Genomic DNA, 24,109 nt, shown 5'->3' with positions numbered 1-24,109 from the left:
GTATGTGGAGGATGTTGGAGGAGGCTGGGAGGCCGGGAAGAAGCACAGCTGCTCTTCCTGGTTTATCGAGTGCTGTGAAGGCATTGCCGTCTTCCCAAGGCAAAATTTTTCACCTCACTGCAACTGTAGCAAGGCCCTGGAAACCTGATTGGCCACAGTAAAACCAGGTTTCACAGAATCACACCGTGCAGAAGAGGCCCATCGGCCTTTGAGTCTGCACCGACACATGAGAAACACCTGACCTACCTACCTAATCCCATTTACCAGCACTTGGCCCATAGCCTTGAATGTTATGATGTGTCAAGTGCTCATCCAGGTACTTTATAAAGGATGTGAGGCAGCCCTCTTCCACCACCCTGCCAGGCAGTGCATTCCAGACCGTCACCACCCTCTGGATAAAAAAGTTTTTACTCATATCCCCCTAAACCTCCTGCCCCTCACCTTGAACTTATGACCCCTTGTGACTGACCCTTCAACTAAGGGGAATAGCTGCTCCCTATCCACCCTGTCCATGCCCCTCATAAACTTGTACACCTCAATCAGGTCACCCCTCAGTCCTCTCTGCTCCAACAAAAACAACCCAAGTCTATCCAACCTCTCTTCATAACTTAAATGTTTCATCCCAGGCAACATCCTGGTGAATCTCCTCTGCACCCCCTCCAGTGCAATCCCAAGGTTCCCAAATTCATTAGCATATTTAAAATGCCAAATTGCCCTTTGGAGCTAATTGACTTTCTGCCCATTGCCCTGCCTCAGTAAAATCCAGAAGTCGGTGGTTTGGAGCCAATGTACCAACAGGCTTGGAATTTTTTCCCATTTAACCCCCAGCAGTACCCAATCCCAGCTGCTCACGATGTTAAAATTTCCTCTATATTTTCTATTTAGCGTTTAGTGAAATATTTGTTGATTGAGACTGGTTCGGAAAAGCAAGGCATTTTTAACCTTTTGTGTACAATTTTATATACCAGTTGAGGTGCTAATATTTCTCCCCCCGTATTTTCCTATGATGTGGAAGGCAAGAAAAGCATCCACTTGATGGCAATGTGTAACATAATCATGAACCATAATCACGTTAGGACAAATCTGCAGATTCTCGGGAAAAAGTTGGTCCAATGCCTTTTTTTTGTACAAATATATTTCCCTCCGATGTTTATGATATGAATGAACAAATGTGGACATGAACGTGGGGGGCACGATTGGGAAATTTGCAGATGACACAAAGATTGGCCAAGTAGTGGATAGAGTAGAGGATAGCCATAATCTCCAAAATGATTTGGATGGGTTGGTGGAGTGGGCGGTATATTGGCAGATGGATTTTAACATAGAGAACTGTGAGGTCATACATTTAGGGAGGTCAAACAGTTACAGGGATTACAAAATAAACAGGAATATACTAAGAGGGGTAGATGAAGTGAGAGATCTTGGCGTACAAGTACACAGGTCCCTGAAGGCAGCAGTTCAAGTAAAAAAGGCATATAGAATGCTCTCCTTCATTGGCAGAGGTGTAGAATATAAAAGCAAGGATATAATGTTGGAACTGTATGAAACACTGGTGAGGCCACAACTGGAGTATTGTGTGCAGTTCTGGTCACCACATTACAGGAAGGGTGTAATAGCTCTGGAGAGAGTGCAGAGGAGGTTTACAAGAATGTTGCCAGGGTTAGAAAAGTGTAGCTACGAGGAGAGATTGGATAGGTTGGGGTTATTTTCCTTAGAACAAAGAAGGCTGAGAGGTGACTTGATTGAGGTGTACAAAATTATGAGGAGAATAGATAGAGTGGACAGGATAAAATTGTTTCCCTTGGTGGAGAATTCTAGAACAAGGGGACATAGATTCAAGATAAGTGGCAGAAGGTGTAGGGGGGACATGAGGAAGAACTTTTTTTACGCAGAGGGTAGTGGGTATTTGGAATTTGCTGCCCAAGTTGGCGATAGAGGCAGAAACTCTAAACTCTTTTTAAAAAGTACCTGGATCTGCACCGTAAGTGCTGTAAGCTGCAGGGCTATGGGCCAGGTGCAGGAAGGTGGAATTAGAAAGGGCACCTGGGTGTCCTCGGGTTGGCATGGACAAGATGGGCCAAATGGCTTCCTTCTGTGCTGTAACTTTTCTATAGTTCTATGTGTAGAGTGTTGCAGTTCAACTCAGGGTCTATTGACAAAAATCGATAATATTGTGGCAGTTTTGTTCATAGGGCATTTTTTAGTGAAACCTGTTAGTCAATGGAAACCTTTTTTAAACAATATATGCAAGCAATGCTAACTGATTTCTCACTATTGCATTTAACTCATTAAAACTTTTACACCTGTCTAGCCACACCCATGCAGAAGGCAAGGTAGATGGGAGAAAATTACAACAGACAACGGCGAGTCCAAAATAGAAAGATAGGAACGGCCTTAATATTTAAGACCACCTTGTAAAATCACCCCAGATATAAATTAGCTTGTTTCACAACACCAATACAAGTGGTAGGTTCACTGATAAATTCACTGATTGTGTTGGTACTAAATGAGTTGTCAAGAAGATACTAAGAAGCTTTTGCAATGGTAAGCATCCCAATCACTCAAAATCACTTTTTTAAAATTCTAGATGTATTTTTTAAAATGAAATGCAATAGCATATCTGATTATTTAGGTCATTTCCACACATTACACAACAAAACCCAAAGGAATGTGCTGCAACATCAAGCTTAAAGTTCACATCTTTTAACAAAATTTTATGGTCTAGAAAGCTGGACTTTGAGATTGGCAGAGATGAGATTTATAGATTTTACTTGCCGGCTGCTTTACAAAGCATGGATGCGTCATAAGATTTGGCAGCATTTATGGTGCTGTAGCTGTAAAGTTGATTCTGTATTGTAGAAGCAAAGCAAGCAAAAGGAATGGTACTACTTAGAGTCTCGTATTCATGTTCAGTACACAAGTAGCAAACGCGTTGACAATAAATCAGTTGAGGTTTTAGCTGCTGAGCTCTTTTCATTCCTGAACTCTTTTCATTTCCTATCCCTGAGGAACAAGAAGGAAAAGAAAGACTGACTTGAATTTAGATAGGGCTTTTACATGTTGCTCCAAAGCACTTTACTGCCAATGTAATACTTTTGAAGTGTAGCCACTGTTGTAATATAGGGAAACATGGCGGCCAATCTGCACACAGGAAGCTCCCACAAACAGCGATATGATAATGACCAAATAATCTGTTCTTGTGATGTTGATTAAGGCATAAATATTGGCCAGGTCACCACATCCTGCAATTCTATGAAATAATCCCATGGCATCTCTTTGTCCACATGAGAGGGTTGGCAGGGCCTTGGTTTAATGTCTCATCTGAAATACAGCACCTCTGACAATGCAGCACTCTCTCAGTACTGCTCTGGAGTGTCAGCCTAGATTTTTTGTGCTCAGGCCCTGGAGTGGGACTTGAACCCACAATTTTTGAACTCAGAAGAAAGAGCGCTGCCAATTGAGGCACAGCTAACCTCGTTGAAATGCTTTGATGTAAAAACAGAAAATTCTAGAAATATTCAGCAGGTCAAGGCAGCACCTTTGATGTTTCATGTTAACTTCAGACGATAGACCATCAATCTGAAATGTTGAGCAGTTTCCCTGGTCCCACAGAGGTGGGTTTTGGAGGTGGAATTGAAGGTGAGATCAGGAGCAAACTTGCAGATTAGGGCTTCAGGTCGGTGGCATGTTTCTGCCTCTGGGCAACCTTGCCAGAGGCTGGTGAACAATGGCAGCCTGCCAGGCAGCCATGGGCAGCCATTAATGATCACTGATGGCCAAATGAGGGGAATGGTGAGGACTCCACCAGAACCTTTCCATAGAGGGGATTCCCCCCAGCAATGGTGGCTCATCTGCCAAGAGTATTTATTATTATTTTTAATTTGAAAATGTTGGAGAGAGGGCATTACCATTTTGAAGGGCTCTCTCTCAATTACTTTCCATTGCATCCTGCTGCTTTCAAGCTGGAAGGCCTCTGATTGACCCTCCAGCTTTGAGAGTCTGCCCACTGTCCTTAATCGGATGATGAGTCTGCCTTATGGCCGTTAATTGGCTGCTCCATGAAAAATCACATCGAGTGATTGTTTTCTAAACATTGTGGATTTCTGACCACACCCACCCTCCAGTTTGAGCTTGATGGGTGGGATTCAGAAGCCTGCAAGGAAAATGCTGCCCCATTATTCTTCAGAGGGCACCTCCATCTTGAGGCGCCCTTGTGCTCTCCTGCCTGCCTGAGCAGGATCCATTTCTCCCAATGGGGCTGTGAGCAGGACATCACTCCAGGCCCTCTGATTGCATCTGCAACCTCTGGAAACAGCCTGTCATCCATAATTGGACAGCAGATGTACACCGCCTCGCAGAGATCACACTGGATTTTGTACATCAGATCCCTGCGGGGCTCTGGATATGGCAATGATTTTGATTCCTGAAAACATTCCGTCAGAAAAAGATTCTGTTTATCTCTCCATAGATGCTGCCAGGCCTGCAGAGATTTCTGGCACATTCTGTGTTTATTTCATGTTTCCAGCATCTGCAATATTTTGCTTTCACATAAATATTTTGTTGTGATTGGAAGCTAAAGTAACTAAAAACTCAGTCAAAAATGCCCTAACAGAGAATTGTGATGACTTGCTTACCTCAAGACAGACTTCAGAAGAAACAGCTTTTTTTGTTAAATAAAATATGAACTATCAAAGTAGTGAGTAAATGATGCTTAATGATGTGTTTTTAAAGATCACTACAAGTTTTATTCTCTCAAGTTTACAAAATATCAAAGGCTTACCCTTTAGTGGGAATGCAACTTGTACTCAGCACTGCTAGGTTGAGTGTTTTCTTATACTCGTTGTTATGTGTGTGTCTTTATTACTTACTGTAAACATTATGGTTTAATGGATATTGTGATTCATGCATACTCCAGAGACTTTCTGCCATCCCCAGTGCACGGCATGCTTCCAGATCCAAGGTCACACTGTATAAAGCAAAATGTGAAAGTGTGCCTTAAGTAATCTGTGGCCCCAAGGTGAATAATGAGTCCTTTTCTAATCAAGCAACACCGGTAGTGATATATATTACACCATAAACTCTTAAATTTCTTTGACAGTTGGACAAATGTCAGTTTGACAGATCATATTTCTCAAGTTACAAGCTACAAATCAAATTTAATAAGAAATAAAATTAAACAGAGGCAGAAGCAACCAGTGAAATACTCCAGATTGTAACACCATGTGGAACTCTTGTGTCCTTTAAAGAAATAAAAATTCAGTATCACTTAGTAGTTTTCTGTAATATATGAAACCACTTTTACCATGTTTTTACATGTAGCCCTCCGATTGACTCTACCCATGCGACAGTACATTGAGAAAAAATTCCCCAACTGGGAGCAAGCTCTGGCATTTATTTATATATCAGCAAAATTTGAGCATGAAGCTTTCAATTAACGGTAGTATCAGGCACTTTGGTTAAAATGGTGGGTTGGCAACCCCAAATGATTTTGTTTTGTCTCCCTTTACTAACATGGTAGTCAACTTTTTAAACAAGTACATCTTACTGTGCAGGAACATGCACAGCTAACTGTTAGTCCTCTATCACTTAACTGATGAAACAATGTGGCTTAAATATTGTGAAGTCCTTGGCCTGACTTGTCTGCTCCCGTTGGCGGCGTTTGCCATGGCGGGCGTGAACGGACAATATGGTGAGAAGGCCAAAAATTGATTTCATGCTGGTGTGAAAGCATAGGGGTCATCCAATGGAGTCCAGAATGGCGGATCACAAATCACATTGGGGCTGGCATGAACCAAATGCAAAGTAAGGCCCAACTGGAATCATCCCCCCCACGCCCGATTTACCGTTACACCGGTGGTAAAACACGCTGGTCCAGAACACATCTGGACAAGCGTGATGTGCAGAAGTCAGGACTTACCTTTAGGACATTGCTCAGATTGTGGACATCCAAGGAGAAGATGATGCCAGAGGCCTACAGCTACTGGACCCTCGAGGAACATGTGCATTGCATGCTGGGTGGATCCTCCGTGAAGCAGCAGCTTCAACTTCGCTGAGGCTTCATACCTTCACAGACTTCATCGAGGGATCTCACCATCTTCCATGGTCTCCGTTGATGCTTTGGAGCTGCTTTGGAACTTCACGGACTTTGTCATGGGCTGAAACGGATGATCGACGAAGGGTTGGTGGGAGGGTAGAAAGGAAGGTCTAGGTGTGAGTGGGAGAGGAAGCTGTACCGGTGGGGGGAGGAGGGGTGAGTTTGGAAGAGGGAAGAAGGGTGCCCAGTGGGAGGAATGCATACAGGAGGAGTAGAATGTAACGGGGAGGATGCTGCAACAGGGAGAATGCTGAGTCGTGAGGTAGGTGTAAGGAGGGGGGATGTTGTAAGGGAGGAAGTTCAGGGGGGGAAGGTGTCTGGGGGTAGGAAGGAGTTTGGAGAGGACAAGGAGTAAGGGTGGAGGAGGGAGTTAGGAGGCAGGGAAGGAGTAAGGGTTGAGGAGGGGGCAAGGAGTAAGTGTGGAGGAATGTGTAAGAGTGGAGGAGGGAGTTGGCGGAGGAAGGACTGAGGGTGGAGGAAGGGGTAGATTGGTGGAGGGGAATGTCCAGGTGCATATGCAAGGGAGGGGTCTGTGGAGCCAGTGAATGCCTCCTGGGGAGTGAACTCTGTTAGGCATGGTAGGAGGAAATGGTGAGTGAGAGAGGGGGCAGAGGGAGCTGTTAGGGTGGGAGGGTGAAGGTGCACCGGTACCGGTAGAAGAGGCGGTGAGGGTGGTTGCTAGATACATGGAAGCCAACACGGACAGTGGGGCTAGGAAGGAGGAGGTTGGGGATATCAATGGGAATGGAGTGGGATTTTCAGGATGGTAAGGAAAGTGCGTGTTTACCTGCACATCCTGGAGTGGCTGTGAAGAAGAGTCATATGGGCTCAATATGTTACCTCTGATTCTCTCTCCACAGATGCTGCCAGAACTACTGAGATTTTCCAGCATTTTCTATTCTTATTTCTGGAATGACAAGGGTTTGGGCTGTAGGGTAACGGTGGGGAGGTAGAAGGTGATGCCAGGGGAGTAGACTGTGATGGGGGGAAGGACATAGGTAACTTCGGGAGGGAAAATGATCAGAAACTTAACGACTATCATGTTTCTCAAATCGTCAGAGAGCAAGCGGATGCACTCCTCTGACTTGTGTCCACTATGTTGAGGGCTTCCAACAGCTCTGTGTGATGTTCCCTAGCCTTCTGCTGACTCTCCACAATCTGCTGGAAGACTGAACCCAGATGCTCATCATCTGACTTGGACCTCACAGATGCCTCCTCCCCAGCTGTCCTCCGAGTGCCGGGGAGCTCGGCTGAACCTGCCTCTTCCTGCTGCGGACATGTGTCCATGCAATGACCATCAGATTGTGAACCCTAGCCTGCTGTACATTTTGGCCCAACCGAGGTGTGTGCCTCTGCACAGGTGGAGGGTGTGGGTAAACGCTGTGACGGGTTTTCCACGCTGCTTATTTCCAGCTCTTCCATGGAGGAGGTGTCCTCGTGGCTGGAGGTGAGGATGTGGATGGAGCTGAGGGACTGGCTGGCTGAGGGTGTTGGTCACTTGGCAGAGCTCCCTGTGAACCAAAGTTGATTTAATGAGTGCATGGCAGCAGAGTCAAAAACAGGAGACTGAGCACTCACAGTTGCATTGAGAGAGGGATGGTCTGGTGCTGGATCCTCACATGGGTGTTTGCCGCCAACCTCACCATCACTGCAGGCACGGTCCATGTCCTCACCAGTTAGCGCGATGGCACACTCCTCCAATTGAGTGAGGGGCCTAATGTGGACCTTTCCCTGTTGCTTTGAGCCAGCTTCTTCTGCATGAAAACAGATGGAGAAAGTGTGAGCAGGACGCATAGCAATGCATGGAATATTTGTGTGGTGAGCGGAGCCATGGACAGGATGAGGACACGAGCTCCAGAGGATATGAGCCTGATGGAGATCTGAGAGTGTGTGTGAGAGTGGTGTTGTCCCTTGAGGTGTGAGATCACTGTAGATGTGTGATGGGCTTGGGAGTGTGTGAGTTGTGTGATGAGGTGGTTGACTCACCCTGGTGGAACAGATGAGAGCATTCATCCTCCTCCTGCACTGAATGGCTGACCTCCTCTAGTGCTCTAGTGGTATTAACCACCACTGTCATTGCCTCCCAGGTCAGGTTGGTGACTCTGGTGGATCTCCCTCTGCCAGAGTGGGGGTAGAGGACATTGCAGCGCTCTTCCACTATGTCCAGCAGGTGCCTCAGAGAGGCATCATTAAATTTGGGGGCTGCCATCTTCTTTGCTTTCAGGGCCATCTATCGCCTGGAGCAGTTCTGGTCTGTAAACATGAAGTAGGCTGTGCTCTGGTGCGCTTTAAATATGGCCCCCGGAGTGAGGAAGCGCAGAGGTCACAGTGTGGCGAGCAAATCTGAGCCCACCCGCCAGCGATCTGGTGTGTTTCCTGTGAATGCATTATTAATGAAACGGGACACGCCAAGAAGGGGACGAGATGGCGTGAAAATCCGCCATTGCAGCCAGTGGGTAATATGTCTTTTTTCACGCCCGCCACTGCACTTAGTGAAAATCTGGGATGGTTCCGCCTCTTGTCTTTGACTATCTGCCGTCCCTGCTCCAAACTTTGTTACCTAGCTATTGTCTCCATCCGTCTCCCTCGCAACAGTCTGAGATTAAACCAGCCTGTTCACAACCTTGTGACACACTTGACCTTGCGATCAGCTTCCAACCTCATTTTTGCACCACCATTAAGACCATCTATTCCACCTCTGTGACATCCCCTGACTTCACCCCTGTATCAGCTCATGCACTGCTGAAAACCCTCCTTCATTTGTTACCTCAATATTTGACTCTTCTAATGTACTTCTGGTGATCTCCCACATTCTACCCTCTGTAAACTTGAGGTCATCCAAAACTCTGCAGCCCGTGTCTTAACTTGCATTAAGTCCCATTCACCTATCACCCCTGTGCTCGCTGACCCACATTAACTCCTGCTCAAGCCAATGTCTTTATTTTAAAATTATTTTCTTTGTTTTCAAATCTTGTTCATTGCCTTGGCCCTCCCTACCTCCATAAACTCCTCCAGCCCCACCACCCTCCAAGATATTTATGCTCCTCTAATTCTGGGATCGGCAGCATCCCTGATTGTAATTGCTCCGCCATTCATGGCTGCACCTTGAGTTGTCTAGGCCCTAAGCTCCAGAATACCCAGCTTCATTTTCTTCCTTTAAAACACTCCTTAAAACCTACTTCTTTGACCAAGCTATTGGTCATCTGAGGCAATATCTCTTTATACGACTTAGTGTCAAATTTTGTTTTAAAATGTTCCTCTGAAGCGCTTTGTGACACTTTATTATGTTAAAAGTACTATACAAGCAAGGAAGTATGAAAGCTTTCATCTACTAAAGCTTGTTTATGTAAGATACTTTTCTTCCAATTGTAATTAAGGACCTAAAAGAGAAGTTGCATGATGCACAAACCTATAAGCTGTGGATGGTGGGAGGCCTGGTTCAGATAATGTGCGCCTGCAGCCATGCAGCAATCAAATTAAATGATTGCAACAGAGACAGCAATAACCATCGCCCACCAGCCCATCTTGAAAAACAACAAGTTGGAACTCTGATCTGTCACAATGGAGACTTTTATGTGCTGGACATATACTTGTTTATGTCAGGCAACTTTTGCTTTACTTTACCTTGTATTGGGGCAAAACACAGCATCAGTATGTTTTTAGGTTTAATATTATTGTCAAGCATCTTAAGAGAATAGTGATCATAAGGAATGAGCAGAATGTTTGGAAATGATGGGCTGTGCCTCAAAGGCCTACTGTAAGTTTTTTGAAGGTGTAACTATACTGGAAGATGAGGGCTATCCAGCAGATATAACTTACCTGAAATTTCAGAAGATACTTGATAAAATTTCAGCACATGGAACGTTTGAAGACAATTAAAGGTCATAAAGTAATGGCAAATGAAGTAAGTTGATTGAAAACAAAAACAAAAATACCTGGAAAAACTGAGCAGGTTTGACAGCATCTGCCGGTATGGATACAGTTAACGTTTCAAGTCTGAATGACTCTTCATCTGAACTAAGGAAAAATAGAAAAGAGGTGAAATATAAGCTGGTTTAAGGATGGGGGGTGGTGGGACAGGTAGAGCTGGAAAGAGGGCCAGTGATAGATGGAGATTGCCAAAAGATGTCATAGACAAAGGGACAAAGAGGTGTTGACGGTAGTGATATTAGCTAAAAAATGTGCTAATGGGGACATTAAGGTTAGAAAGCAGGACGAGCAAGGGACAGATAGCCTTGTGGGGTGGGGTGGGGGGGGGATTGAAATAGGCTAAAAGTTAGAGATAAAATAATGGATGGAAATACATTTAAAAATAATGGAAATAGGTGAGAAAAGAAAAATATATATAAATTATTGGAAAAAGGGAGATCGGAAAGGGGGTGGGGATGGAGGAGAGAGTTCATGATCTAAAGTTGTTGAACTCAATATTCAGTTCGGAATGCTGTAAAGTACCTAGTCGGAAGATGAGGTGTTGTTCCTCCAGTTTGCGTTGAGCTTCACTGGAACATTGCAGCAGGCCATGGACGGACAAGTGGGCATGAGAGCAGGGTGGATTGTTGAAATGGCCAGCGACAGGGAGGTCTGGGTCATGCTTGCGGACAGACCGAAGGCGTTAAGCAAAGCGATCACCCAGTCTGCATTTGGTCTCTCCAATGTAGAGGAAACCGCATTGGGAGCAGCGAATGCAGTAGACTAAATTGAGGGAAGTGCAAGTGAAATGCTGCTTCACTTGAAAGGAATGTTTGGGCCCTTGGACGATGAGGAGGGGGGAAGTTAACGGGTAGGTGTTGCACCTTCTATGGCAAAGGCACAAACACTCCTTTCAAGTGAAGCAGCATTTCACTTGTACTTCTCTCAATTTAGTCTACTGCATTCACTGCTCCCAATGCGGTTTCCTCTACATTGGAGAGACCAAACGCAGACTGGGTGACCGCTTTACAGAACACCTTCGGTCTGTCCGCAAGCATGACCCAGACCTCCCTGTCGCTTGCCATTTCAACACTCCATCCTGCTCTCAAGCCCACATGTCCGTCTTTGGCCTGCTGCAATGTTCCAGCGAAGCTCAACGCAAACTGGAGGAACAGCACCTCATCTTCCGACTAGGTACTTTACAGCCTTCCGGACTGAATATTGAGTTCAACAACTTTAGATCATGAACTCTCTCCTCCTTCCCCACCCATTTTCCGATTCCCCCTTTTCCAATAATTTATATATATTTTTCTATTCCCACCTATTTCCATTATTTTTAAATGTATTTCCATCCATTGTTTTATCATTACCTTTTAGCCTATTTCGATCCCCCCCACCTCACCCCCACTAGGGCTATTTTTCCCATGCTCGTCCTGCTTTCTACCCTTAATGTCCCCATTAGCACATTTCTTAGCTGATATCACCACCGTCAACACCTCTTTGTCCTTTTGTCTATGATATCTTTTGGCTATCTCCACCTACCACCTGCCCTCTATCCAGCTCTACCTGTCCCACCCCCCCTTAAACCAGCTTATATTTCACCTCTTTTCTATTTTTCCTTAGTTCTGATGAAGAGTCATTCAGACCCGAAACGTTAACTGTATTCCTCTCTGCAGATGCTGTCAGACCTGCTCAGTTTTTCCAGGTATTTTTTTGTTTTAGATTTCCAGTATCCGCAGTATTTTGCTTTTATGTTAAGCTGATTGAAATCTGACTTGGTAATAGATAGTGGAAGGTGATGGTTAAGTGAGAAAATCTTTGGATTGGGCGCACTGACAATTTTGCACGGGTAAGTGGTGGGTTCCCTTTTTGCAATATTTATAAATAATTTGGAAGAGGTACTTCTCATATTATTTGTGCGAGTGGAATATTTTGTTTATTCACACATTTATGAAGAATGAGAAAAGGACACTCAGGCCATGTCCTTTTGCATGCACAATCCCATGCAATGCCTTATAAGACCATAAGACGTAGGAGCAGAAGTTGGCCATTCGGCCGATGGAGTCTGCTTCGCCATTCAATGAGATCATGGCTGATCTGATAATCCTCAACTCCACTTTCCTGCCTTTTCCCTATAACCCTTGATTCCCTTACTGATTAAAAATCTGTCTATCTCTGCCTTGAATATACTTAACGACCCAGCCTGTACAGTTCTCTGCGGTAAAGAATTCCACAGATTGACTACCCTTTGAGAGAAGAAATTCCTCCTCATCTGTGTTTTAAATGGGCACCCTCTTACTCTGAGATTATGCCTTCTGGTCCTAGACTCTCCCACAAGGGGAAACAACCTCTCAGCATCTACCCTGTCAAGCTCCCTAAGAATCTTATATGTTTCAATAAGGTCACCTCTCATTCTTATAAATCCCAGTGAGTACAGGCCCAATCTATTCAACCTCTCCTCATAAGAAAATCCCTCCATACCTGGGATCAACCTAGTGAACCTTCTCTGGACTGCCTCCAATGCCAGTATATCTCTCCTTAGCTAAGGGGAAATTGTTCACAGTATTCTAGGTGTGGTCTAACTAGCGCCTCGTATAGTTTTAGCAAGTCTTCCCTATTTTTATACTCTTGTTCTATTTTATTCCTTTTGAAATAAAGGCCAACATTCCATTTGTCTTCCCTATTACCTGTTGAACTTGTTTGTTAGTTTTTTGGGATTCATGCACGAAGACTCCCAAATCCCTCTGTGCCGCAGCCTTTTGCAGTCTTTCTCCATTTAAATAATATTCAGCTCCTCTATTCTTCCTGCCAATGTGCATTACATTACATTCCATTCCATCTGCCAAGTTTTTGCCCACCCACTTAACCAGTCTATAGCCTTCTGCAGACTCCTTGTGTCATGCTCACCACTTTCCTTCCTACCTATTTTTGTGTCATTTGCAAACTTGGCGATAGTACATTCACTTCTCTCATCTAAGTCATTAATATATTTTGTAAATAATTGACCCCAGCACTGATCCCTTTGGCACTCCACTAGTTATAGGTTGCCCCCCTTATCCCAACTGTCTGAATTATATTAGCTAGCCAATCCTCTACCCATGCTAATATACCACCCCCAACACCATGGGCTCTTATCTTATTAAGGAGCCTTATGTGTGGTGCCTTATCGAATGCCTTTTGGAAAGCCAAATATATTACATCTATGGGTTCCCCTTTATCTATCCTGTTTGTTACCTCCTCAAAGAATTCTAATAAATTTGTTAGGCATGATTTCCCCGTCATGAAGCCAAGCTGACTCTGCTTGATTAGGTTATGTATTTCTAAGTGCTCTGCTATTACATCCTTTATAATAGACTCCAACATTTTCCCAATGACCTCTTCAATTAGCAATGCCAGAAGGGGCAAAAAAACAGAAACAAACTTTTACCAATTTCTGAAAAAAAAATTCTGGGCAATCCTCCTTACTCCACAAGGCAATCAAGCAAGCTCTACCCATTCAGTGTCACCAAATGAGCTTAATAACCCACATCCTCTGGATGCACCCCAAGATCCTGCTCCCTCAGGAACTTGTCAAATTTCTTCTTTATGCTTAACACATCAGCCTGTAGCTCATAAGCCTTATCGATACGATCACATCCCAAATAGCTGTGGTGGGTAGTGGTGAGCCATCTCACATAGCGTACCTTGACTTCCAAAGGGTCTTTGATAAAATGCTGCATGAAGAATTCCTATGCAAACTAAGGTCAGTGAGTATCAAGAGTTAAACTTGTATTTGGATTAACAACTGAGCACAGGGATCAAAGCAGAGGATAGTTGTAAAGAGAATGAGGTAATAATGGGGAACAGATTGAATAGGGTGCCTCAGTTCTCTCTGCTGGAACTCTGTGTTATGGCTGGTGGATGGCAAATGCCAAGTTGCTCAAATTCTAGAGGGAAACTTGAAGCAGCTGCCACAACTATTTGCAATTTTTTATTGATCTTGAGACGCAGGCTTTGAATTCAATAAAAAGAAGGCTACCGAAGCTTAGAGGTTTCTTACAAAATTAAATTAAACCTTTATTAATAAAAAAATGATTTTAAGCACATACATAGGTTTATAAATTACTACTATGATAACTCCTAGCTCCCCTAGTTAATCTAACTCCCAGTTACACCTCAGCTAAGGCAACAGTAAAACACAGATTTTAAAAGATCCCACTATTACTCTACAATATATTCCAAATAACATTATGAAAATTATTATGTCTTCCTGACAATCTCTGGTCCATTCCTGCTATATTTAATGGCCTAAAATTGGCGTCTTAGTGCAAGGTAGTTAATTCACAAATAGCGCCAAGTTAGAGAGAGCATGGATTCAAGGAAATTGGCCAGATCAGTGGAAAATACCCAGATCAGTGGAAAATACAATTGCTACGGACATGTGCAATGTACTGCTGACCACAAGCAAGAGATGGAAGTCACGTGAATTCCAAAGTTCAATGATTGTCAGTTGACTAGTCATTCACCATATCTGAGGTAATCAAGAAAGCAAATAGGGTGATGGATAATATGACCAAAATAGTTGAGAATAAACTCCAGAGGCCATACTGAAGCTGTACTATGTCCCTGCCAGGATAGGCCTGGAGAACTGAATTAAGATCTAATTGTTGCAACTTTAGAAAGTTTTTCAGATCTTTAAGGCAAATGATGAGGCTTATCTCCAATGTGAAACAGAAGAGCTGTGAGAAGCAACTTAATAACTGAGGGTTCCTTAACCTAAAAAAGAAATGTTTCAGTAGCATTTAAACTATGAATGCTAATTAACAGGATAGAAAAGTGTAACTGTATCAGTGTGTTTATTTACATTAGAGTAGCAGGACAAGTTCAAGAAGTATTTGTTTACATATTGGGTGCTAGAGTGTTGGAATTTATTTCTGGGAAAGATAGTTGAATGAAGTTAGGACATTGGACATATTTGAGAGACAACTAGTGGGAAAGTAATTGAATTTACTATCTGTAAAGATTAAAAGGGTGGGAGGAGGTTCTATAGAACATTAACACCAGCATCGCTCAATTGGGCTGGATGGCTAGTTTGTGTGCTGTCAATGCTATACTACATAAATAGGTGTTTGAAGGATTAGGTAGGTGACAGAATCTGAAGATTGTGCATTGGACTTATCAGCCATCTCAGAACCCATTGAGCCAGAGTGGAAGCATAGTCATCCTCCATCCCAAGGGACTGCCCAAGATGAAGGATGTAAATGGTTTAAGGATTTCCTTCATTCAAACATATTTTTGCCATCTTATAATTTGTCCCAGAGGGTAGCAGTCCTGTGAGAAAGGAAACATTTTGTGGCATCTGATTGTTTACTTGTGCATTTTGTTTTTATGACCTTTATCAGTTTTGAATATCTTACCCAAATCTATTATTGCCAATCCTTTTCACAATTTGAAAAACCAAATCATATCCTCTCTGTGCCCATGTATTCCCCCAAGTGAGTAAACCTAACTCTAAGACAGATTTAGTTAAGGAATCTGTGGGCGGGATTTTCCATACCTGCCTGCCGCCGGGATCTTCTGGTCCCGCCATAAGTCAGTGGACTCCTGGCTGGGGCGCTGCCTCACTCACGGTGGGTCCCACCCACGAGTGGGCCTGAAAATCTCGGCCCAAGTTTTAATGTCATCATCCTATACAGTGTCCTTTCAGCCTTAATATCCATCACCAGATATGGGGCCAAAATTAGGCATAATAATGAGTGAAAATGAACCAAAGTCTAAAATAAGTCTGGTGTTCTTATGGTTGAACACATTGACCTGGGTAGTATTTCCAAGAATCCCATTTGCTTTTCCATTCTTGTGAACCATTAGTAACTGAGTAAATTCATTTATATATGGATTAGCTTGCAACATAATAACCTCTTCCTTGCTACAATTTTAATATCAGTGCTGATGCTGCTCTCCTTCAGATCATTAATAAAGCAATGAACAGTAAAAAGCCCAGCTCAGAAATCTAGGGATCTCCAATTGTCCCCAGAGTCCAATCTGAAACAAATTGAATTTCCCCAGTAATATCAAGACGTCCAAGTTTTATGAATAAACTGTTGATGGAATTTTAGCAAAAGCTTATCAGAAGTCTGAGTAGCCAGTACACGCCTTTCACGCATTGTTATAGTCACTTCCTCAAAAAAACCTAAATCAATTTAATAACATTTTATGAAAAATAACAAACATTTAAATTGACACTCAAATCATGCAAACAGAAAATTACTTTCCTTAAACCATAATTGGAGTGTTTTCTGTGTGTTTTTAAAATATAGAGTTGATTCATCAGTTGGGGGTTCACAGCCTGGAACACTTACAAGGGTACCGCTGGGAATTCATGGGCTGTAGTGCCTGATCTTCTGTCACTTTGGTTGGAAAATCAGCTTTTGCTGTCCTATGATTTTCAAGCCAACACTCTCTTCAGGAACAGTTATGCAACTTCAAAACCCCAGTACCAGCTGTAGTGTTTCTTACAATATTTCCAAATATTACAACTGAGGTGAAGCTCACTGCCCTTTAGTGCCCAGAATCCAGTTTGTTTCCTATTTTAAGTAACAAGACAATGTATCCACTAAAATGCAGGATTTGAACTTAAGAGATTTGAGTACGTAATTTAGGCTGACACTCCAGAGCAGTACCAAGTGCATGCAGCATTGTTGGAGCTGCCATTTTTCTGTTGAGGCATTAAAATTGGCCCCATCTACCCTCACTGATGGATCTAAACAATCTCAATGACACTATTTGAAGAAGAGCAGGGGAGTTTTCTGATGTAGTGGCCAATATTTATCCTTCAGTAAATATCAAGATAACAGATTATTTGATCATTTATGTTATTGCTGTTTGTGGGAACTTGTGCACAAATTGACTGTTGTGTTTGCCTACATTACAATGTTGACTACAGTTCAAAAGTAATTTATTGGCTATGATTTGCTTTGGGATGCCCTTGAATCGAGAAATGCACTATATAAATGTAAATTAATTTGGCTTGCTATCTGACAAATGAAGATTTCAAACTCTAGCTATAGCATAATTTAAAAAAAAGCTTGATGTCATAATATGCTATTTTACTTTGTTAATCAAAGTTTTCATATGGAGCCCATTTGATATATGACAATGATGTTATTCCTCAAATCTAAATAAAAGATTACAAAAAATTCTAAGAGGGATTTTCTAAATATTAAACAGTTGTAATACTTGACTGTTTGCTCAGCTGCTACCCAAATCTCATATTCTGATTCATGGATGTGAGAGGGACAACCCCTTTTACATTTGACAGTTTCAATTTTATAGCTTTACGAAATATAGAAGAGACATAACATTTTATAAGAATTAGCATTTAAAACCCACATTCCAAGACCCAGAACTTAGATTTTATGTTTTAGATTGCATTGAGAACATATCTTTGGGTTCACAGATCAACAGCTGATTCATGGGGGCTATTTTAACTTATCCCACCCAGGATCATATGGAAAGTTGGTTTTACACCCTGCCTGAATGCTCTATAAAAATTGTTGTTATTTAGAAAATTTTCAGAGGTATTAAATGTATCAAAGGTTTCTTCAATGGGACTTTCACTGGCTGTGATTGACAATTCTATGATATTATAAGAGGGGCATTTTATTTTCAGAGGATGTTGAATCCCTGATTTATTTTAATTTTATAAGCATTTTAAAGATTTGGCAGTGTTATATATGGCTCATGAATTCTGTGCTAATGGATACTGGAAGAGTGTTCCAAAGGCTCATCAGATGTCAGGATATTAAATCAATGTGAAAATCAAACCACAGGGTCTCCTGCATACATTTCTCTTATAATGTTGAGTGCAAAAGAACACTTTATCCACTGGAGAAAGTACTCTAATGCCTCTGTATCTTTACCACAGTGCTGGCCAATTTAATGGTCTCTTACCTTTTAAGGACAGAGCCCTATGATGAGTCACTGCATTGAAAACATAACTAAAGTCATTCATAAGCCTTGAACACATAATTAGCTACTTAAAAACATTATCATACTCTCTAAATACCTTTTAAACTTATTTATCAGAAGATTCTCGACTCAAGACTAGAGTTCTTCCATGGTTCACAACTACTCTGAGGAGCCGTGAACCATGTCTACTGCAAAAACCGGCCTGAAACCATCAAAATTGCAGAGGGTCTGAAGTGCCTATCCCCACAATGGAGCCGGCAATGTCGGGAGTGCTGCGTGTGGGCTCACTAACTGCACTGTTATCCCATGCTGACAAAAAAATTGCTAGAGATAGGAATGGGGTGGGAATTCCAGAATTGGTCCCGCTGCTATTTGTAAAGCCATTCTGCCTCCATTCCGACATGGATGGAAGCATGAAAATCTAGCCCAGGATGTCAGTTTTGCCTAGCCTAATTTTTATTGTATAGACTTCAGCTTTTAACTGTTTATCCTTATATTTATTCTTACTTTGAATAATTGAGGTCTGTGTACAAATTATTTAAGAGTTTCAGGAGATGAATTTCATGCTTTTGCTCTTCAAAAATGATTTATACAAGTTGTTGTGCCTTTTTTTGCGCAGTGTGGAAAAAGTATGGTGTGATGTGAAGTAGATAATGATAAACCAATAAAGAATTAGCATATTTATTGTTCAGAGTAGATCTATATATTGTGTAAAGGGATAGCCTATGAATCATAGTTTATGAATGAACAGTGCAAATGAAACCTAAGTTTAAAAGTATTTCTTAATTATAGCTAATGTACTGCGTCTACCCAGGGTTTAAAAAAAGGTTACCAGTAGCTAAAATTATGGTTATCAAAGTTGACCTTTCCTTTGAGTGATTACTTGCAGAAAAACCCTGAATATTAAACAGCTTGACTGCTCCCTCCCACAGACAGTTGTGAATTGAAAATGAAAGTGAATTAAAAGCTTTTCTTTGAAAGGACATTGGCTTGTGTAGGAGTGTAAATGTGTGGCAATTCACTATCATGTGTATTACACTTCTGCTCCAGACAAATTTATATCCCACTGATTTTAATTAAGGCTAATAGTTGTTGCATTAATCAACTATTATTATGAATATTAAGATAACTTGGCACTATGAATATTTTTGTCTATATTTTACATACAGTTTTTTCACTTGGATAAACAATGTAGTTATGCATTACTTCACATGCAGTGGTTTTATTTTAAGTATTAAAGCACCCTTTAGAAGTGTTCTAATGAACTGCAATAATGTAATTTTCAAACAGCACCAAATAATTGTGATCATAGCTGACTAGCCAACTTCAGTAGATTACTAAATTTTGCACAGGAAAATGAAACTAAAGCTCCAATTTTAACTTTGGAAATTACAGAGCAGGTAGGGAGTGATGCAGGAGGGTAACCTTCAATGTTTTAAGTCCTGGGTCTCATTTAATTATTATGCTCTGGTTCCCGCCCAGAATTGGCTTGAGTGATGTCTCATTGGGAGGCAGGAGCAGGAACAGTGGAGGAAACCAAATACAGCCGGGGAACAAAGTAATTGGTGCTTGGAAAAGTAAGTCAGGCAGGGTTGGGATTCCTGGTTGATGGCAGTCAGATGAGGGAAGAAAAGGTCTGTTGGCACTCAGATATCAACAGTAGCCCCTTGGCTAAATTTAGGAGGGCAATCAGACCATGCTACCTTACACCAGCGGGGAACTAAAGAGAAATTCCAGACACAGCTTGATTTCAAAATGACAACATGAATTGTAAAATACAGGTCTGAATTATTTATGTTAAAACCATAGTTAATACTGTGACATTACACAGCTATGATTGTGAAATTCTGTTCTAAATTAACATCAGAGAAATACTTGGGTTGGACTTAATAAAGCCATAATACTATAATATTCGGTTTCAAGGATTATTTGAAGATGAGAAAATCTGATGCAGGTTTCAGCTGTTCTTTTCATCTTTCAGACTTACCTTTTATGTCATGCACTGCAGATTTGTGGCGTGGAGTAGTAAATTCTCATTTCTATTATTGTTTTCAGGTATGATGTTGATTCGAAAAGTTCAAATTTATCTGAACACGTAAGTTTTCTTTTGTTTTTAGCCTTTGATGCTTTGTAGCCATAAGCCTTAAGCCATAATATGGAAAGGTTAAACTTGAATTGCAGTTTAACTTCATCTGGTAGGAGAAAATTGCCTTGAGTGTTGCTTCCAGCCTATATTGGCCCACGTCATTAATATACTTGAAATGTTGGTATTGATGTTGCCTTCTGAATTTGGCCTGTATAATTGCAATTAAAATGTGCCTTGAATGAAGTTTGCTGAGTTACTTCCTGGGTCCCTGGAATATAAAATAAACATTGACCAAAATGGGATTGGTTTCACTCTTTTTTTTTTGGAGAGCTCTTCAAGATGTGTTTTTTTAAAAAATCTATAAAGCTAATTAAGGATGTAATTTCAACAACAGTTTCTCAGTATTAAATGTCACGATTTTCAATCAGCTTCAGAGTTCTTAAAACTGTGCCATTGAATATTGTTTACCCAAATTTAACTTTGCTATTCAATGGCTCTCCTCTACTGCGACATCACAGCAAAATATTGTATCAAGCAGGTAAAATAAGGATGTTTCCCATTGTGGGAGAGACTAGAACTCGGGAACATAGTTTAAAAATAAGGGGTCCCCCATTTAATATGGAGATGTAGAGGAATTTTTTTCTCACAAAGGATCATGAATCGTTGGGACTCTCTTCTCTGGAGAGTGGTTGAATATTTTTAAGGCAGAGATAGATTCTTAACTAACAAGGGAGTTAAACTTTATTGGGGGTAGGCGAAATATGAAGTTGAGGCCACAATTAATCAGCCATGATCTTATTGAATAGCGGAGCAGGCTCGAGGGGCCGAATTGCCTACTCCTGCTCCTAATTAGTATCTTTATATGTATGTATACTGTAGATACAGCAAGCACTTGGGGGGTTATGACATCAGTGTTTTACATTAGTGCAGGGTATCCTGAGCAAACTAGCAAGCTGAGAGGAGTTTAGAGGAAGACAGTGGTAATGATCAGTGCTCATTGATATAGTTTATATGTGGAGTCCATCCTTTTTCTCATCTACCTGCTGCCTGCTCCTTGGTGGCATTATCTGCTGATTTTCAAATAAGCTTGAGTGAAACCCACTTGACCTGTCACCTCTCTCAAACCCCCCCACTGCTGTGTGTTGCCAGACTGCTTGTCCAACATCCAGTCTTGAAGGAACTGCAAATTCTTCTAGTTGAGCATTTGGGAAGACCAAAGACATTTATCTTTGACTCTTGTCACAGACTCTTTGGATCATTGCAACAAGTTTTATCTCCTTACTCAACCATTGTGTTGGGTTGAACTGCGATTGAACCTTGATTTTTTATTTAACTCTGAGCATAGCGTTTGATGCTTTGGGACAGATTTTCACCCCCAAGGTGAGTAGAGCACCCAGACTCAGTGGGGGTGGGGCTGTGGGTGGGGGGTAGAGTGCTCCAAATGGTGTAATTCCCCTCCTGGTAAGGGGGTCATCCAGGTGCAGGATGAAGTCTGGCAAGATGTCCTCAAACACGGGATTGGCCAAAGCCACAGGGGCTGCTGAGTGGAGGAGGTGGGCTGTTTACAAGGTCTGCCTGAATTCTCTGGGACTTTGGACAGAATTTTCTGTGCCTGCTGGCGACGGGCGTGATCGCTGGCATAAGCAGATGGCATGGCACGATCGGTTTTACGACGGTGTGAAAACTGTTCGCGATCGTCTGCTAAGCCCGCTGAAGGTATGCTGCAGTTCCTGCCATCAGAGATTGGGAACCACATTGTAATACATCAGCAAATCATTATTAGGCCAGCCCGTCGGAATCGTTCCACCCCCCTCCGGTCCCACTGATTGTCCATCCACGTTGGTGGGAATGCACACCGATGTGTTTCACAACAGCACATAAAAGGCGTGCACTTGGCGGGCTGCACTTTGAGGGGAACTCGGAGGTGAGTACACAGCAACATTGTGCAGCGCTCGCCAGGGTCACCTGTTCGACTTCAAGCTTCAGGGACGTCGGGTTCGGAGTTAAGGGCAGCCCTAATGTTGATACGACTCGTGGTGGTGGAGGGGGGCTGGTTAAGGGCAGCCCTGCCATTGAATATAGCGCACAAGCATTCAGGGTGGCGGGTAGGGTGGGCGAGGGAAGTGGCCGTGCATTAGGGAAACCTGTATAAAGTGACCATTCCTCTGCAACTGAGCCAAGTCAGGCCCAGCCACATTGATATGATTGGAGATGGGCTCCTAGCTTATCTGCCCACTCAAGCAATGCAGAGGCATCAAAGTGCCATCAAGTGCTCCAAAGTTTTTCACTTCCCCCAGCACAGACTGCAAAGTCATGAGCATTTTGATGGACTGCAGAACAGTTGGACGACTGCACTGCTGGAATCTCCTTGCCAGAGCTGGCCAAGGAGCAGTCACTGCTGGAGGCGCACGCAGCCTCCTGCAATGTCAGCAAGTTTGGACCAGTCTCCCCCATGGTTCAAGGTAACAGGGCAGCCATGCAGTGCACTAATCTCTGGCCATCCAACTGGTGGCCAGCACTTTCCAGGAAGTGTTAAGGGGCCGTCACACTTAACCAGGACAGGTTCTTAGTACACCCATGCTAACCACGTGTCTTTCTACCTGATCATTGGATCATGGAGCCTGGTGAACCAGCTGTATGCCTGATGGTCTACAGAGCGCGAAGATGACAGAGGAGAGGGTGACTGAGGCTCCTGGCTGAGCAGAGGCAGGAGCAGCAACCTCAGGAAGGAGGGGCAGCTGGGTACCCTGCACATGCACCCAAGAGCCACAGCGAGCCATCACAGGCTGGAGCCTAATGACATCCATGATCTATAGACGCTGCCTTTCATTCCTGCAGATGACTGAGAACCAGTGTCACCGATGACTGCGCATGTCTAGGGAACTGGTCAGTTACATCTGCCAGCTACTGCAGGATTTGGCGCCACGGGGACATGGAGGATATCCATTGGCAGTGGCTGTGAAAGTGACTCCTTTCAGGGCTCCATTGGTGACCTTTGTGGGATCTCACAAGCTTTCATCCACAAATGCATCCATGAGGTTACAGATGCCATCTTTGCGAGGGCACACAACTTTATGCATTTCGCCCAGGACCAGGACAGCCAGGATGTAAGAGCGATTGGATTCACCCAGATCACGTGTTTCCCATAGGTGCAGGGTGCAATCGACTGCACTCATGTGGTGCTCAGATCTCCATCACAACACACAGTGAACTACATCAACTGCAAGGGATTCCATTCACTGAATGTGCAGCTTGTGTGCGACTACCAGAAACACATCCTGCACAGTTTCCAGGGAGTGTGCACAGTGCCTATATCCTCAGTAGGTCACAGATCCCTGGAATCTTCCAGGATCCACAGAGGTTGGAGGGTTGACTCCTTGGGGGCAAGGGCTACCTGCATGGCTGATGATGACACCCATGCGGTGGCCTCAGACAGCAGCAGGGTGACGGTATAATGAGGGTCATGCAGCAGCTCACAACTTGGAGGAGCAGACCATCGGGATGCTGAAGAAGCGGTTTGTGGTTCTGGTGCCTGGACCATTCTGGTGGAGCCGTGCAACACAGTCCGTAGAGGGTGTCAGGCACCTTCATCGTCTGCTGCAGTGGGGTGACCCCATAGATCCTTACATCGCTTCTGTGAACGTTTGACTCCAGTCTGGCTTATGGCAGCACGAATACCCTCTGTGAGAATGCTCCTGTCATGGAGATACAGTGGAGGCCCTAATAATCACTTGACTGCAGGAGGATGATGACAACATGCAGTGAGGACACTTCATAGATTTTCACATAGCCGCTGAGAATGTCTGACTGCAGTCTGGCCGAGGCTCTGTGATCAGGGTCATATCATAGAGATGCAGCCATGAAGCTTCAGAAACATCTGATCCTTTGTCTGCCTTCAGCACCTGAGCTATTCAAGAGCACAGCATCAGTGGTCACAGATATTGAAGAGATGGGGACCAGCCCCACCTTAAAGGTGCTGAGAGCACACAGAGAGAATGATGGAACTCTGTGACGCCTGCCCATGACATTCTAGCAGCAATGACCAGCACCACCGAGGTGCAGGCATCAGTAAT

General features: G+C 43.1%; 1 protein-coding gene across 4 annotated transcripts in view; it reads left to right on the top strand.

Moving 5' to 3' along the window:
* The window catches only part of LOC121285733 (copine-8), a 755,949-nt gene that overhangs the window by 101,139 nt on the left and 630,701 nt on the right, over nt 1–24,109 (top strand). For all 4 annotated transcript variants that reach the window (XR_005944761.1, XM_041202466.1, XM_041202465.1 and 1 more), the window contains exon 5: nt 20,006–20,045. Coding sequence is in view for 3 of the 4 variants with exons in the window: in XM_041202466.1 (XP_041058400.1) it covers nt 20,006–20,045 (40 nt within the window). In the remaining variant the exon portion in view is untranslated. The remainder of the gene's footprint in view (nt 1–20,005; nt 20,046–24,109) is intronic.

This window comes from Carcharodon carcharias, chromosome 13, assembly GCF_017639515.1.
Source record: "Carcharodon carcharias isolate sCarCar2 chromosome 13, sCarCar2.pri, whole genome shotgun sequence".
NCBI classification, from domain to species: Eukaryota; Metazoa; Chordata; class Chondrichthyes; order Lamniformes; family Lamnidae; genus Carcharodon; species Carcharodon carcharias.
This window is presented reverse-complemented; position numbering and strand designations above follow the sequence as displayed.